General features: G+C 52.7%; 1 protein-coding gene across 1 annotated transcript; it reads left to right on the top strand.

The window, feature by feature from the left end:
* Nucleotides 1-1,569: 1,569 nt before the first annotated feature.
* ETH_00024850 (amine oxidase, flavin-containing domain-containing protein, putative) lies at nucleotides 1,570-11,713 on the top strand (the record flags this gene model as incomplete). Its single annotated transcript, XM_013375081.1, has 9 exons — nucleotides 1,570-2,248; nucleotides 2,563-2,934; nucleotides 3,116-3,305; nucleotides 3,604-5,610; nucleotides 5,885-6,074; nucleotides 6,344-6,523; nucleotides 6,661-6,792; nucleotides 6,986-7,118; nucleotides 7,461-11,713. The coding sequence occupies 9 exons, from the start codon at nucleotides 1,570-1,572 to the stop codon at nucleotides 11,711-11,713; spliced, it is 8,136 nt and encodes a 2,711-aa protein (XP_013230535.1).
* Nucleotides 11,714-13,045: the final 1,332 nt, after the last annotated feature.

Here is a 13,045-nt window from a genome sequence, read left to right as displayed (position 1 = left end):
TTCACTTACCCTCTTGCTGAGCTACCGAACCCTCTCCACGGCTAGCTGTGTTCTCATCCAAGTGGTTCTAAATCCTGCAAGTCCTATTTGTGGCATCCAGGGCTTTGCAAACTTTTAAACTGAGCCTTGGCATCATACTGAGAGCTCTGAAGTCATGATGCACTGATTTTCATAGCTAGATTCACCTCAAGTCTCAACTGAAACATAAGCCACCAAAAGCTTTGGCCTTTCGGGCCAGCTTTGGTCACTTGGGGCAATGGTTGTTTTGTTTGGTTGAATAGACCCTGGTACAGGAATAAAGAGCCTGAAACGCTTGCTTTACTGCACAAGGCTGCACGGCTGTGAAAAGAAAGTTGAGGACACGCATGTAGATCTAAACATACCCTCTCCTCGGTTATGCACACTGAAAAGTAGCGCACTCCCAGGCTGCATTTCCTCGTATCCGCCAAAAGGGCTCAACGACCCTTTACATAATCTCTCTTCATTGCTACCTAAAAGATTAAAGCAGCTGAACTACAACACGGTGAAGAGCTTTTGGAAATTGTTCGCTCTCCGCTTCCGTGCAATACGATACTACTGCAACGTGACGCTAGAAGCTATCCAAGCACCACCAGTGTGTAAAGCGTCGCGGTAACTTGTTGTCCAGAAGCAGCCCAGTAAACGAAATATACAAAAATGCAGGAATGTGAGAAATCGGCTGACCTACCCCAGGGTCGGATAGCTTCCCGTGGCTAATTGAACAGACATTGCACGACGAGATAAGGGGGGATGCCCTTGCTAGCTAAGACCTATTTCTGTCACTCAGTCTATGCAGTGGTTAAGGCAGGCGTTTGATTTTAGAATAAAAAGTATATTCATCATTGTTTTCTTTGCTGTGTCGAGCGCAGCTTGCTTTTTGCGCCTCGTGGGCCCCCCCACACCAAGGCCCATCCATTCTCCATCATCTACGCATGCACTGCTGGAAAGCCGCAACGACTGAATAGTCAAATTGGACAGAAGAATACACATTATAGAATGCTGCTGATAGTTGACAGTAAATGATCTCCGTCCTCAGGCCCTGTGGAAAGACCAGCTTCGAGCGGGCGTCACATTGTTCTCTGCAAGCTCTCTTGGTGACTGTTCAACGGTGCTACCCTAGAGAGACATCAGCCCCTGTTAGTGGGGAGTTGCACTGCACTGAACGCGTGAAGCGCTGGTGGGAACTTCACGAGCACTGAGTAATCGTCGCCTCGATGTGGCTGTCTGGACTGTTAGGGGAGAGCGCCACCTCGCTTCTTTTTTTCTGTGGCAAACATATTCTCGAGTGTTTTTGAGAGTTTCCACAACTCCAAGCTGTTGCGGTTGCTTGGGTTACGAACAACACTGCCAGATTGGCCTGGCCAGCGGAACGTCTCCGTGCGGAGTCACTGTGCTTCCGAACAGCGCCCCTTCAAATGAAGCTGCAAAAGCAAGCGACGTGGATAGTGGACACAGGCCTGCCACTGTCCAGGCACTGAGCATCCCACGGAGGGCAGATGCTGCTGAGACTGCCAGGGGACTGCAGCAGGCACCCGGGGGGCCTGAGCAGCAATGCTGCCTCACGAGGACGGGCTTGCTGCCCCCGAAGACAAGTCCAGTGCAAACCTAAGTGATCATCAGAGTACACAAGACGCGGCGGAGAGGCAAAGCCAGCACCTTCAGGGAGGGACTTCTGGCTGTAACTCTCCAAGCAGAAGCGATGAAGCTTCAGACCAGGGGGGTAGGGATGGAAAGGCTCGTCGAAGGCGCCGTTTAGGGTCTTCTCCCTCTGCTATTGAGGAAACTCTCCCGGAAACTACAACAAAGAGGAAGCGGACTCCAAGCCGTCGGGTAGTCGAGGCTGCAGAGTCAGCTTTGCTTCTGGAAGAGGTGATAGCAAACGAGAGCCTAGCAGGCCGTAGTGGTCAGCATCACCCCCAGTTCTCCCCTGGTTCCACTCGTTCTTACGTCAGCTCCTGCGCCGCAGTTCCTTTGTCTCAGTACGAAAGTTTCACTGCTGATGCTTGTTACTCCCGCGACGTTTCCGCTCGCGTGGCGTCCTTGAGGGAGTTGCTGCGTCAGCAGCAGCAGGGAAACGGAGGGCCAAATGAAGACTTTAAAGAGTCTGGCGCAGGCAGAGCATCGCAGTGCTCTCAGCAGCAGATATGGAGCCAGAGAACTGCTGGCCGCAAGCGACCACAAGCGCGGGCGGCTGCTGAAACTGAAGAAATTCCTCTCTGCCGGCGCTCCCGTAAGAGCAAAGTCATGAAATTTGCTCATACTAGCACGCGGCCTTTGAATCATGGACGCTTGCCTGCCATATGTTCAAGTTTTGCACGACTGTTGGTGGATTCTCACCGTAGACTGCATGCATTCCTTGCTAATTATCTTTTGCATGGTGTAGATTGATGCAACTGCTGTTTTTCATGTGCCTTTCTTCTGCATTCTGTTTCAAGTTCGTGAGCAGGCGAGCGTATTGGTATTTGGGCATGTTTCTGTAGGCTTTCAGTGAGTCATATTTGCCAGCTGTAATCTCCCTCGATTCTGCTACGTTTTGTGTCTCAGTGTTCGGGGCAGTCGAGCCTAGAGACCTTCTGGGATTTGGCATTCCACTTAGGGAAGTTCTTGGCGCTGAGAAGGTGCACATCCCACAGCAACAGCCGCATCAGCAAACAGAAGCGAAGGGGAAGGAGAGAGGGGCCAGTGTAAGGCGGCCTCAGCAGCAGGATCAGCAGCAGCAACAGCAAGGAGAGGTGCCCTCGTTCGTAGTTGACGTAGCAGTGGTGGGAGCGGGAGTGGCAGGGCTGGCAGCTGCTGCCTATCTTCGGCGTTGCGGGGCGTCGGTGATCGTCTTCGAAGGACGTCAGCGGGTAGGGGGGCGGACGTTTTCTTCCGTGATGCCTGAGAGGGAACTTCCTGATGGCCGCAGAGTCGAACGTAAGTTTTTACTTTCATTTTTGCTGTTGACTTCAGCCTGCAGCTTTGAATTTTGCAGAGATGGCGGGCTACAGAGCAGGTTATATTCTGGTGTTTGCCTTGGTGCTTGCCCTCACTGCATCCGTAATTCTTTCGCACACAACAGCCTTGTTTTTGCTAATGTTTTTTATTCCCTTTTTAGGGGTTGTCATTGACTTGGGAGCGTCGTACATGCATTGCGTAACGGCACACCCGAAGGAGGGCGAAGGCACTACAGACTGCCGCTGGCGCCGCGAGCCATCTCGATCTGTGAGTGGCATTGCAGCGGTCCTACAGCCTTTAGTAGCCGACGTTGCTGGAAAGCAGAACTGGGAATCTACTTTGTTTGCAAGGTACGTAGGCTCAAGGCCCTATATGGAGTTGACTTTGCTAACTGGACACTTTGGTTGGTCTTCATATCTTCACACTGCACAGCCTAAGAAGTGGACACTCGTGCATCGTTGAGTGCAGTGCGTGGGCACGTGAAAGGAGCATATGCTTCACGGACTTAGGCGCATGCACTTGATATCCTTCAGCAAAATTACCATGACATTGCCAGATGTGCAGTGTGTGGTAGCGTTTCCCTCCTCCATTGCAATGTGTGGTAGCATTTCCCTTCCCCAATGTTTCCTCCTCTGGGCGTTGTTGCAGTTGGAATGACGAGAATTCGGGAAAAGAGATTCCTTTTGTCTCTGTGTTGAAAGTCCACCAGCTTCTTGACCGCTTACGTGAGAGAACGGCGGCAAAGCTGTTGCACCTGCCTCCACCCCTCACTCCAGGGGGGAGCGTGGGTCCCCCCGCCGCTTCCTTGCCAAATACCATTCCTGCTGCAGAGTTCCTCTCCCCCTCTCTGGACCAGATATTGCTTGCCGCTCTGAAGAGACAACGTTCCGTCTGCAACGCAAAAGCCACAAGTCCGTCGACACTAGGGGAAGTTACAAACAATACGGGCAGGCGTCAGTTGGGTCATTCTGGCTTTCGCAAACAAGCCGTCAAACAGGAAACCATAGGCGTTCCTCGCCGTTCGAGTTCGGAGAATTGTGAGAACGGCCCATCTTCTTCCGCACCTCCAACAGACCAAAGAGGGTTCGAGAGCGAAGAAGAGCAGAGATCCACTGAACAACATGACCCTTCTGACCCTTGCTGTCACGGAGTTCCAGGCACCAAAGGAAAGAGTCTTCACCAGCACATCTCAGCCTCTCGCTTCTCCCTGTACTACCCTTTAGGGGATGCGTTCGTTCGCAAAGCCATCCGAGCTTACGGAGGATGCCCCCTTTGTTGTACTGGGATTTGTGGTGGAATTCAGCGGAAAGCAGATGAAAAGGCCACACCGGTTAGCGCTGGTGCGGAAGATATTGAGTTAAGGAAGGGGAGAATATGGGGACCAACCGCTACTCTTGTTCCGCCAGCGGGATATGCCAAGACCTCAAAAACACCGACTGCTGATGCTGTGAGCACCGACGTGGAGTCGTCAAATGCCGGAGCTTTCGCACAGCTAAGCTCAGGGGGACAAGATGACAAAGCAATTTCGACCTATGAGAACAATCAGCGTTGTGCCGGGGACATTGGAACGGAGAACAGAGATGCAGGCGAGCTTGATTCTGCTCAGCAGCCTTCACCCAGGAAGGAATGGATGAAGAGGCAATCTGGTGTCTGCACGAGAACGAGAGGCAGCGCAAACAGCAGTAGCAACAGTACTGGCCAGCCGGGGTTAAAGGCTAGTCGTCCTAAGAAGTGCAGCACAGCAGGAGGAGCTTACACACAGACGCGGCTGGTACCTCCGTTGTCGCTTCACGACAATAGGGGCGTTCGACGGTCGGCATGGGATGCTCTGCAAATTTCCTTATGCGAAATACTGGCAGAGGCTGAGGCAGAAGAAGGGCTTTTGACTTGCAGCACAGGCAACAAAGAGGCCAGTATTAAGGACTGCCGTGTGGTAAGGCATCGCAACTCTCCGACCCTTACGCCAACAGAGGCCCGCATGCTGCTGGTCGTTTTGCAGTCACGATTGGGCTATGTCGGCGATCTGAGGGAATTGCCATTGTCTGCTGTCAAGAATTACCCCTACGAAATTGCAGGAGTGGGGCCGGCCCTGAGGGAGCAGCTGCTGAACCCTCAGCGAGGGCCTCCGCCAGTGCCTCTTGTGGTGCCGCCCCCCCCCAGCATGCAGCGACTGCGCATGCAGCAGTCATCGCTGGAGGCAGCCCTGCAACAGGAGCAAAATGTCCGCGTGTATCCTTTTTCCGCGTCTTCTGCGAACTCCGCCGATAAGCTTGTGGTGGATGGCTGGGGCTGGCTCCCTTTATTTTTGTGCTTACAAGTTTCTCCATTTGTTGTAACTGAAGCCACTGTCCAGTCCATTTGTGTCAAGGAGGGTCGCACTCGTACTTCCGAGTACGGAGGCATTGTTTCTTCCAACCCCGTGGAAGCTTTAAAGAATCCGCTTGGAAAGAAGAGCGATTCGCGTGCAGGTGTCACACGAGGCACGTCAGGGGATAACTTGACTGCCCAGGAAGAAGAGGGCGACTGTGGCAGATCTCTCCTCACTGAAACTCATCCTGTACGGCTTCGAGTTGAAGTCAACCGTCGCCTCCGACATAGGGCCTCTCATGGGCTCCCACAGGCGGAAAAGCAAGAAGAGCCTCCTACCCACGTCTGGTAAGAACCTGATTGTATCTGCGTACTCGGAAATCGCGAACGCTGCATTGGTTACCTTCTGATATTCAGTGTACGGTGCGCACCTCAAGGCCCTTTGGCCTGCTGCTGAGCATTTGCTGCGTTGTCTCGACCAAATATTTTTCACATTGATGCATCCTCACGCCAGTGCTCATTTCTGGTGCACTTTTCGCATCCTAAACAGAACGGCATGGAGTGGCCACGAAGGGTCTCGCATCTTATTAGGTTCGCATGTCGCCACCGTTTTTCTTGTCAGGGCGCACGCGAAGTACTGTGTGGTGGCTGTCCCGCTAGCGCAACTTGCTTTAGCGCCTTTGCCACCGACCCGAGCCTTGACCGCTGAGGGAACAGTTCCGCCAACTCTTGGGCTGATTGACTTTTCACCTCCTCTGGGTCCCGACAGGCGCCGAGCTCTTGCACGCTATAGGATGGGTTGCCACAATAAAGTGCGTACACCTGTTGCCTTTGCCGTGTTGTACTTTTTGAGTAGCTCGTCTGTTTTGCACGGTCTGCGAAGTAGCCAGCGACAGCGGAAGCTTCATCGCTTAATTAGCGAAGCCTCTTCTTTGATCTCTGTAGAATAGTCTGTAGAGTAGTGCGTGAACGTCTACGAGGATCTTTTGTACTTTTGCTCCCTGGCATTGCGGTGGTGACACGAATGCAAAGGTAAATTTGTGCGAGTAACTATTCTGTTTTGTGCGCTCTTTTGCATCAGGTGGTCATTCGGTGGCACCCCGATGATGTTTTTTGGCATGGTCGGGGTCTCCAGCTGAACTGCCTTGACCAGAAGTTTCAATTTTTGAACCTCCATGCTTATGGGAAGCCGGGCTGCCTCCTCGCCCACTGTTTCCCTCCGTTTTCCAGTGGCTACGGAGGTCTTCTTACGGATCAGGAGGTGAGCCCAGATCTCGTTGACGAATATTTCTGGTTCATATTCATATGTGGGAGCCGACAAGCAGGAAAGCTTCGGAGGCGCCACATTAGGCAGGGATTACCTTAGCCTGCATGTTGTGTTGCTGTGTTGCTGTTCAGGTGGTGGCCGAAGTGCTGGCATTGCTGCAGCGGATGTTCGGCATATCTGACTCGTCCTTCCCTCGGCCAGTTGATTTCGTGGTGTCACGCTGGGATGAAGATTGTTTTTCTCGAGGTTCTTACTCTACTCCTGTGAGCTGCCTTTGATGTCATTTCACCTCCATGGACCTTTAAGGCAGTACTTAAGCTCAGATCCCTAAATCTGATTTTTGATGGAGAACACTGCAAGGGAGCTCAAAACCGAGGCGACTAAAGAGGCTGATAGTCGATAGGTAGCAGTTTTGTCCGTCACATTTCATTCTGATCAGTATTGTTGAGACTGCAGGGAGTGAACGCCTATGACAACGACCTCGACATCATGAGGGCCCCCCACCCAGCTAATGATCCTCGCGTGGTGTTCTGTGGAGAGCACCTTAGCAAGGCCTACTTCCAGTGTGTTGATGGGGCATATGACACGGGTGTGTTTCTGCCACTTTATCTAACTCTAGCAATATTGGTAACCGTATAATTTGTATTGCTATCGCAATTTTAGAGATGTTGACCTGGAAAAAACTAGAGAGCTGGCGAAACTAGAGAGCTGGCTCACGTGGGTACTTCATAGAAAGCGTTTGCTTCAGCCGTTGGCTGTTTTTCCGCAGTGCGAAACGGGGACTCTGCAGGCTTTTTCATGTCTCTAGCGTATTTGTTCACCTCAAGTGCACACTAATATGAGGGACGTTTGGGAGTATCGAGCGAAAAAGCGCTAATAACATCGGCTTAAGGTGCTAATATTGTTTATGCCATATTGTTTATGCCTACAGGGTTGCGCGCTGCGGAAGCTGTTGCTCACGAGTGTCTACAACTCCCACTACCCCCCAGGGAAGACGGCAGGAATTTCGCACTGGACTACTTTTGCTTACCTCCAACCACAACAGTGTCTACTTCTGCCCGACGTCCACATGCTTCTCCTGGACTGGAAGGGGAGCAGCGTGAAGGACGCATTGACAATATCTTACTCAGTGCGGACAAAATTGAGCCATCGGGAGAGTCGGTAGCCGAGCCCTCCCGGCAGCCTTCACAAGGCTTGTTGCCACAGTGTCCGTTTTCGGGATTTCCGATGCCACCGCTTCCCCGTGTTTTGTGTGGTCACTATCTGACGGATCAGTCAGATTTAGGACTTACCGACGCAGAAGGGGAGCACTGGGCAGAAACTGGAAGCAGTCGTCGAAGCTTTCAAACATGCGAGTCTGAACGAAGAGTGCCGCAAGTTGCGGCAGCCGAAGAGTATTTTCTCGCGCACTGCCTGGCTTTCATAAAGAGAGGCAGCCTGCGGCTTCTTGAGGCTTTTGCTTCGCAGCATCCGATTAGCTCAAATAGGAGCCGTTTCCTTGTCGAGGAATGGATAGACGGTGTAGTTGACGATGAAGGCTTCGCATGTGAAGCAAAGACAGCCGGTTTTTCTGGGGATGGGGACGATGAAGCAGCAGCAGGAGATAGGCCTCCTACGGTGCCTCCGGTTCAGTGTCTGTCGGAGACAGCCTCGAGCTTCTTGCAGAGCCTACCCACTGCCGCTCAGCGTCTTTTTTACAGAAGCTTTCTTTCTGAATTCCCTTTGACTCCTTCACCGTCAGTTGGTGATGCAGAGCAGGGACAACGAAGTACTCCCACGTTGCTGATGCAGGAACAGCAAGGCTGCACCCAAAATGCTCCGGATGATCTTCAGCAGCAGCCGCAGCGTCTTCCTCTTCTGAGTGACTTTCTTGATGCCCTCATTATGTGCACGAGCAGCAACAATGGTATGAAGAATAACCAGGAATCCCCTCTCAAGGAGACTGCGCTTCTGCTATCGCAGGCGTTTGCTCGGCGCCTCAAACGGGGGTCTGGAGGTAAAACGCTGAATATGGAGGCCTTCCTCTTGCTTCTTGCGAAGAACAACGAAGTCATTCGAGATGAAGTGCTCAAGCCAATACGTGATATGGCACATGCGTTTCCAAAAACCGATTCAGGAGTGGGGCAGCCGCGGGAGGCTGAAGCGGTTGGGTCGCCGTCGGATCCCGCAGCTGCAGTCGCGGTTCCGCTGGAAGTCTTTGTGAAGGAACTGATGCTGCCAGCATTTCCAGCATATGCCAGAAACACCAGGCCACCTCGAATGGCAGCCGTGTCAGTGGGTGTGCTGCTGATGGAGACTCTAGAGAGGCTGTGCGCTGCCTTCCCGCCGCTTAATAGCAAGGAGCAGCTGCACGAGATGGCAACTGTCGTGGACTCTCTGGTGCTGAAGAATCTTGCAAACAGTTACTTTATCTCGGCCATTGGCGGTGGGTCGTCTTTGAGAGTTGCGGAAAGACAGACAGAAAGGAATAATACGTCCGAGCCCTTGCAGCATGAGCAGTTGTGTTGGTTATGCCGCGGTGAAGGAGACTTGTTGCTCTGTGACGGTATGCCAGCATCTGCTCTAGACTCCAAAGACGATATGTCCGGTTCGCCTTCTGCACCAGCTGCATCGAAGTCGTGTCGGCATGTTTTCCACATTGGTTGTGCTTTTCCTCCACCAACGCCTGCGGAGCTCCAGCCCAACGCTCATTGGAGCTGCCCATTGTGCAAGGCAAAGGCTTTCAGCCAACGCATGAATAAGCAGCAAAATAGGGGGGATAGGCGGGAACAACTTGAAGAAGACGTGCATGAAGAGCGTTGGCTTTCAAATCTCCCGGGGCAAGAGCACCAGCTGGAGAAGGACAGAAAAGCACAGCAGCAAGGCAGTACTGTGGGTGCCGGGACTAGTACAGGAGTTGAGGGTGCGGGCAGCCTCAGCGAGGATTTGCTGCACCACGTATTTGGGTCTTTGAATACTCTAGCGGAGCAAAAAACAGAAAAACGCACAAAATTCCTGTCTCAGCAGCAGCTGGCAGCGTGTGAGGAGTTGCAGATGGCCGCGTTGAAGCGGCTCTTTGTTGACAAGGCCCGAAGCCTTCTTGCTCGTACGCGGCAGCTGTGCAAGCGGTTAGATGAGCTGCAGTCTAAGAGGATAAGGTCGTGGGTTGCAGCGAGGCGCAGAAAGTTTCGCACTCGCTCGAAAACTGAACGCGGCGACCACTCGGTTCAGCAGCCGCTCGATTCTTCAGAAGCCCAAGGTGTGAAGGCGCAGGTCCCTTCAAAACAAACGCAGTCGCCGGAGCTTGCGAGGCGTGCAAGCCGTTCTTGCACACCCTGTAAAGACAAAGCTTCTTCCGAGAAAGCAGCCGACGCCAACACTAGCACCGTGGCAGCCGACGCTTTAAAGCGACGCAGGAACCACGCGGCAACAGGTGGTGCGTCAGGCATAGAAAGAAAAGGGGAAAATCTTCAAGTGTCCCTTGAGGTTGATGAACAAGAAGAATGTTCGACAGTTCGCCGCACACGCAGTTCCACGCTGGCTGGGAAGTCGGAAAGCACTCGCACTGCAGCGGCATTCGCTGCAGCCGCTACTGTTGCTGACTGTTCAGGAGGGAGTAGCCGGATGGATTCGGACGGCACGTCAACATTTACTGCGGGTTTGGACCATACGCAAGGCGAAAGGACTGAATTCGGTGACAGGGATATATCAGCTGGGTCACACTACGAGGCGTCATCAGAAGATGAGACAGAACGCACACTGGATCCGTTTGCTGCTGCTGCACAGAATTCCAGATTCGCCAGAGCTCTGAGCCTATTTTCACAGATCCACTCAATAGAGGACTCTTCATTGCCTAGCAGCATATCTGTCCTGCAGCATCTACACCACACTGCCCAAGGCTGCCACTGTAACCGCCAGGAACGGACTTCTGACCAGGGAATCGAAAATGAAGCATCCAGCAGCAACACAAGCACGGCGAATGCTTGCACTTGTGGCTCAGAGACCTCATCAAAAGTGACGAACTGTTTATGCGTGCAATCGGCTCGCAAATACGCCACGGCAGCACTGCGGAGCTTACTAGTATTTGAGAAGCGCGTGGTCCCGCCGAGGCATCCTGTCCGTAGTTTGGCACCGCATGTGTGCTCACACGACGCAGACATAGAGGCACTCGCTCAGGGCGAACCCTTTTGGCTGAATCGGCTTTTCAGGCCCTGGAGGAGGCGGCGAGTTTCGCAGCCTCGCAGAATACCTAAAGATGCTAGCGGCTTGAATGCTAGAAGTGCTGCACTGTTCCGCCAGCAACAGGCTGTGCTGCATGCTGCGCGACTTCACATGCAGCAGACCAACAGGCAACCAAGTATGGACCAGCAGCAACGAACTGTTGCGAGCCTTTCGCAGCGTCCCACTGAGCCTCCCCACCTTCAAGCGGTGAGGAGTTCCGCCACAGTGGTGCCAAGTGGAACAGGTTTACTGAGGCGCTCTGCAATGCAGCTCCAACCGCCAATTTCGGTGCAGCAGCCTGCGTCTTTAGTTAGCTCTTCCGCTCTCCAAAGAGAGCGAAGAGAAATGAGTAGTGAAACACTCCTCTCGCTTTGGCATTTAGTCCAAACTACAAAGGAGCAGGAGCATCAGCCGCAGTACGGGCATCAACAACCTCAAGCCGGAACGGAGAGAATTTCCTCGACCCAAGAGACGCGCCTGCAGCAGCAGTTGCGGTACGTGCTGCAGCAGCAGTTGCAACAGCAGGAACTATCCGCTGCATTGCTTCAGGCGGCACAGAGGAGATGGCCGACACCTGCACTGCACAATGCTGATTGCAGCCCTAGAGTGCTGCAGCAGCTTGCTCATTTGCGTACAATCCGTCCGAAGACTTCAGCAACTCCTCAAAGTGCCATAAGTCCACGAGTCGAGCAGCAACTGGAGCGCCAGCTACAGGAGCTTCTACGCCAACAACGTCTTCAAGACACTCTCAGGAGCCTGCAACACCAAGCTCAGCGACTGTCAATGGCGCAGTCGCCAATAAGTAGCACTCCTCAGCAGGGACAAGTGGGAAGGCAGCTTGAGTCGACACGCACGACACAGCAGGACGTGTTGGAGGAGCAACGCTTGAGGCAAACGGTGCTCCGTTTGCAACAGCTTCAGAGGCAGCTGCTTCTCCTACAGCAGCAACATCGAAGTGACGTATATGGTGGTGGCCAGACTTGACTGAATGCGGTTCCGTGAGCATGGCACTCAAAATAAGAAATGCCCATGTCTTTTGTCGTTGCGCTCGCGCTGTATTCCCGATAAGGTGCCGAGACTGTTTTGGGGATTTGGAAGCAGAAGCGGTGAGGCAGAAGCGATTTCGTTTCGTCCGTTTCTGTAGAAGTTTCGAATTGCCTAGTCGTGGCGGCGCAGGCGTACCCAGTGTTGCAACTTGTGTAAGAGTTTTTGTGTGGCAGTGGTGCAATATCTTCTTGGCGTAGAAGCTTGGGACGAAAGCCTTCCGGTGAGGCAGCGTTAACAGGCTCCCCTTCACCGAAGCTTCCCTTGTAATCTTGGGAGGTTGTTTGCATCATCCGCTGTGTTGGGTTACGGAAGTAGTCAGAAGCCGGCCGCTTACTTTTTTTAGACGCGTTCGCTTCATATTATATGTTTCTACTGCGGCCCGCCATTATTTTGTATCTTGAGTTCACCCGTTTTGGAGGAAGCAGGCCACTGGGCCTGTCGGCAGTTTTGCCGCGTGTTGCACGGTCCCCGTCACCCTGCAGCACGAACCGCTTTACTTGTTAAATGCGGACACATGACTTAAGTGTTATCTTTTGGTATGCTGTAAAGCTACACATCGCGGTGGACTAGCCTCCTCGGAAACGCAGCGAGCAGTTTTCAAAGCAACTTGCAGTAGTACCAACAACGAGGGGATTCACCGCTCCTCTCGAGTGCACCGTTCCTTAAGGAACTCAACTGAAACGTCCAGGCATCATCCAAACTGGGACAATGCATGGCCTGTCGCCCTTATTTGTCAGAAGCACAAGGATATTGAATGGAAGGCCTCTGCTGCAGTCTCCTACTCGCACTTAACTGTGCGTCCATCCTCTGTGACGAATAGAAGTGCTACCGTATATTGGTGTTCTCAAAGTATCTGTACGACTCTTTCTCAGTTCGGCCAGCATGAAGTCTGGCTTTACAGCCATTCCAAAAGCGCAATGGAACCGCTATTATTACTTGGCAAAGAGTCTCGTTCTCGCTTTTGTAGCGTTCACTCCTCGTGCAAGGAGTGGAATGGCGAGGGAAGTTCATACGAGAGACAATTAAGGAAAGCCGTGGAATGAATAACTGCGTCGAGCTGCGTCCCCTTTGAGCACATTATAAATGGTGCTTTACTACAGAACAGCGTATCTTCTTGCTGACCCTAAGTTGGGGTCGCGAACTTGTTAGTAGCGAACCCATGAACTCGTTTGTTCTCTATTCGTACTTCTGTTATGTGATTCTTTCTTGGTGTTAGGCACAGCAGCGAGATTCACCGAGCTGCTGCTGCTGCACAACATGCAACTTTTC

The sequence above is a fragment of the Eimeria tenella genome, genomic scaffold (genome assembly GCF_000499545.2).
Source record: "Eimeria tenella Houghton genomic scaffold, Eth_scaff25, whole genome shotgun sequence".
Classification (NCBI taxonomy): Eukaryota; Apicomplexa; class Conoidasida; order Eucoccidiorida; family Eimeriidae; genus Eimeria; species Eimeria tenella.
This window is presented reverse-complemented; position numbering and strand designations above follow the sequence as displayed.